This window comes from Pavona decussata, unplaced genomic scaffold (assembly GCF_977016875.1).
Source record: "Pavona decussata unplaced genomic scaffold, jaPavDecu1.1 SCAFFOLD_64, whole genome shotgun sequence".
In the NCBI taxonomy this organism is placed as follows: Eukaryota; Metazoa; Cnidaria; class Anthozoa; order Scleractinia; family Agariciidae; genus Pavona; species Pavona decussata.
In genome coordinates this window covers 2,528,564-2,531,744 of record NW_028145484.1, presented here as the reverse complement: position 1 = coordinate 2,531,744, position 3,181 = coordinate 2,528,564, and the positions used below count along the sequence as shown (strand labels likewise).

General features: G+C 40.1%; 1 protein-coding gene across 1 annotated transcript; it reads left to right on the top strand.

The window, feature by feature from the left end:
- The first annotated feature begins 328 nt into the window (after positions 1–328).
- Positions 329–2,140, top strand: LOC146478434 (uncharacterized). The gene has a single exon (XM_085112011.1). It carries the CDS (start codon positions 775–777, stop codon positions 1,360–1,362), a length of 588 nt encoding a protein of 195 aa, XP_084968137.1. The 5' UTR covers positions 329–774; the 3' UTR covers positions 1,363–2,140.
- The last annotated feature ends 1,041 nt before the right edge of the window (positions 2,141–3,181 follow it).

The following is a 3,181-nucleotide window of genomic DNA, read 5'->3' as shown; positions in this document are numbered from 1 at the left end:
GTTGTAAATATGATGCTACCCGTAAATTTCATAATCAAATCGATTACTTTATCATGCTTGATAATAATACTCCAGTAATAATAATACTAATAATAATAATAATTAATGATAATGATGATGATGATGATGATGATGATGATGATGATAATAAAGGTATAAAATATGAAAATGGAAAAATGAAAAGAACAGTACCAAGGTGATCCGCGATGTACTCCATTGCCTTTAACCTTTTTTTCTCAACGAAATAAAGTTTCATTTATTTCTTCATGCCTTGTTTCACAGTCAACAAACGCCTTTGTGTTGAGGCGTTTGTCTCCAAAAGACATGTTACGGGTGGTTCAGATGTTGTCTCCGTCGCTTATTGGTATAAATATAAACTACCTCGTGTGAAACGCATGGGAAGACATGGCCATTAATATATTCATTGTTTTAATGGTTAAAAATCAAATGATCGACGAATCTTTAGTTTCTGGGAACTTCAGTTTTGTTTCGGAAAACGCATATAACCTTCAAATGTTAACAACTTAAAATAATCTATCGAGGTTTTGAACCGATGTGATCTTGATTGGGAGCTTAAAAACCAAGTTACCGTTCCTTGCCGGCACATAAGTTAGTTGTGAAAACGGCGAAGACGTGCGAGCGGACCAAAGAACGGCAAAGCCCATGGACTGAAGTAACAGTATCGACATTAATCGGCTGCAGAAACGTACGTTGGAAACACCTTAGGAAGGGTGGAACTCGAGAAACGGTCTAGCGAGATTAGAAACGTCAAAAATGAAACTACAAAGTCTTGTCGCTTTCTGTCAGTTTCTGAAAGTCTTTTCCATATTTTCCGGCTTTCTGCTTTTCAACCACACTTCAAGCTTTCTACTCTTCAGATTCTGGGGATATTCCTGCGTATCTGTGGTGATCGTGTACGTTTTGTGCTTTTCTTCGCTGTGGTTTTTCTGGTGCGCGTTCCAACGCTCTTTAAGAGCTCGCGGAACGAGAGAGCGGCAGAGACTGCTTCAAGAGCTCCGCTCCATCGAGACCGATAAAATTCCTTTCATCATTGATCGCTTTCTACAGCTCGATAGACTGAGATCTCAACAAACGAACGCTGTGGACAATTCCTCAAAGAAACAGTGCGTGGTGTGTTTGGACGCTGAAGCATGCATACAAACTTTTCCGTGTGAACACACCGTAGTTTGTGGATGGTGCGCTTGGCAGTCGCTAAAGCTCGCTTATTTACAGCAGTCGCTGCATCGCTGTGTCGTGTGTAGGGCAGAGATTCAGGATTTCAGTGGCTGTTTAATTAACGGCATGGTTAATGTCAACTGGAAGGATGTGCGGAGAATTATTGAAGAAATTAAAAGTGCTTAGGGCTCATGCGGTTGCAATTGTCTGGATTAAACCAGGAAGAGGAACATTTTGAAAAATAACTGCGAGAGAAATCATAATCTTTTGAAGGGCGTGGAAACATGGTCCACGCACGGAAAAACTTCCAGAGATTTTATGCATCTCTCCTCTCAACCTATCAGCAAACAGTAGCCACCGCTTGCATTACTGCTAATTTATTTTCCTTTGTTTATCCGACACAGAAAAAATATATTGGTACAGTTGAAGGCAAGCTCAACAGTAATGACCTGGCTCTTATAAAGCTTATAAAGACTCGGCTGGGGAGTAACACAAAACAGTCCACCGCTACCACTGAACTTGATGTGTTCCCGCGGGGGAAGCGAGATTTGGGTCCATCCGGAGTCATTACGTGGATTTACATGTAGTAGACAACTGACCTTCGAGTTGGTTGATCACTCCACTTTCCTGCTACACCGTGCTGACAAGAGCCAACCAGCTCGAAACCGCTGTCCACGGTTGCATTTTTTTGATTCACGGTTTGGTCTCTATCATGTCGCTGTCGTGTTACGTTTTCGACACAAGTCAGTTCAGCCTTGCAGTTATTTCAGTTAGCGGAATCCCTTAGAAGCTTGACCTCACCGCTCAGACAAAAGTTCAATTTTAATTTTTGAATCAGAAGGTTAGTTTCGACCTCCACCCTAAAATCTTTCCTTTATCTGGTTACTCCGCATGGATATTTCAAAAATTCAATAAAAATGAAATTGCTGTTGAGAAAATTGAGTTCGTGCCTGTTAAGCTTATAATAACGGGATTTAACACTAACGAGATTTTTTTTTTTTTTTTTTTTTTAACACTAACGGGATTTTAAAGTAACGGGAGTTTGAAAACCAGGCCCAAAATAGCCCTCTTAAAGGGAGACAAGAACATAGCTTTCTTAACTGACATTTAAATCGAATTTACAGTGGCAGATACATCCATCTGAAGTAGATACAAGTTAAAACGCGCCTTTTAACATGTTAATATAACAATAAAAAAAATTAAAAATAATTTGAGCAAAATGCTCCCCCGTCTCTGCTTCCCCCTACCCCCCTCATTGGGTTAGAGTCACTGGGCGCAGAGTCTCTGCAGAGTCCCACCCTCACCGGTCCACCCGCTGAGGGATGCAAACAAGATATTTCCATTTCACCGATTTTAAGCGGCGCACTTAAGCAGTGTTCTTACACCTTAAGGTGGGGGTACACCTGAAAGCCGTTTTCACGCCGCTTAAAATCGGTCAAATGGAAATATCTTGTTTGCATTTCAAGCAACACAAAAACCCTCTATTCATAACACAAATCAATGATTTGGGGTGTTTTATGAATTTTTGGGTGATTTTTAGGTATATTTGGAAGAAAATAATTTTTCTTGAAGGATTGGTAAAATTAAAAGAAATAAGAAATGTTGAAAATTTAGTGAAGTTTTAAAATTAGAATTTGTAGTTAATAATTAATAGACGGATACCAAGTTAGTCCACTAGCAACCTGGGGTGCTCTTGCGTGGTTATCGACTGTCTGTTAGTGTTCCAAAAATCATTTTCTTTCTTCTATCCATTCTTAAAACCTCTTCACATTTCACTCAAATTCAGGTAAAGCCCCACCTTAAAGAACAGTGATTCCTGCAGTGAACTTTTTTTGTCCTAATCTAGAACATAACACATTTCAGACGTAAGAAGCAAAACGAGTGTTAAGACCGTCTTAGCAGGTTCACAGGCTGTGTTCTACCGGAACAACACGGCATAAGCTTCGAAAACTCTCGCCAAATTTCCCGGTGACGCAAGCTGTACAGAAAGGGATTCACCACGGAA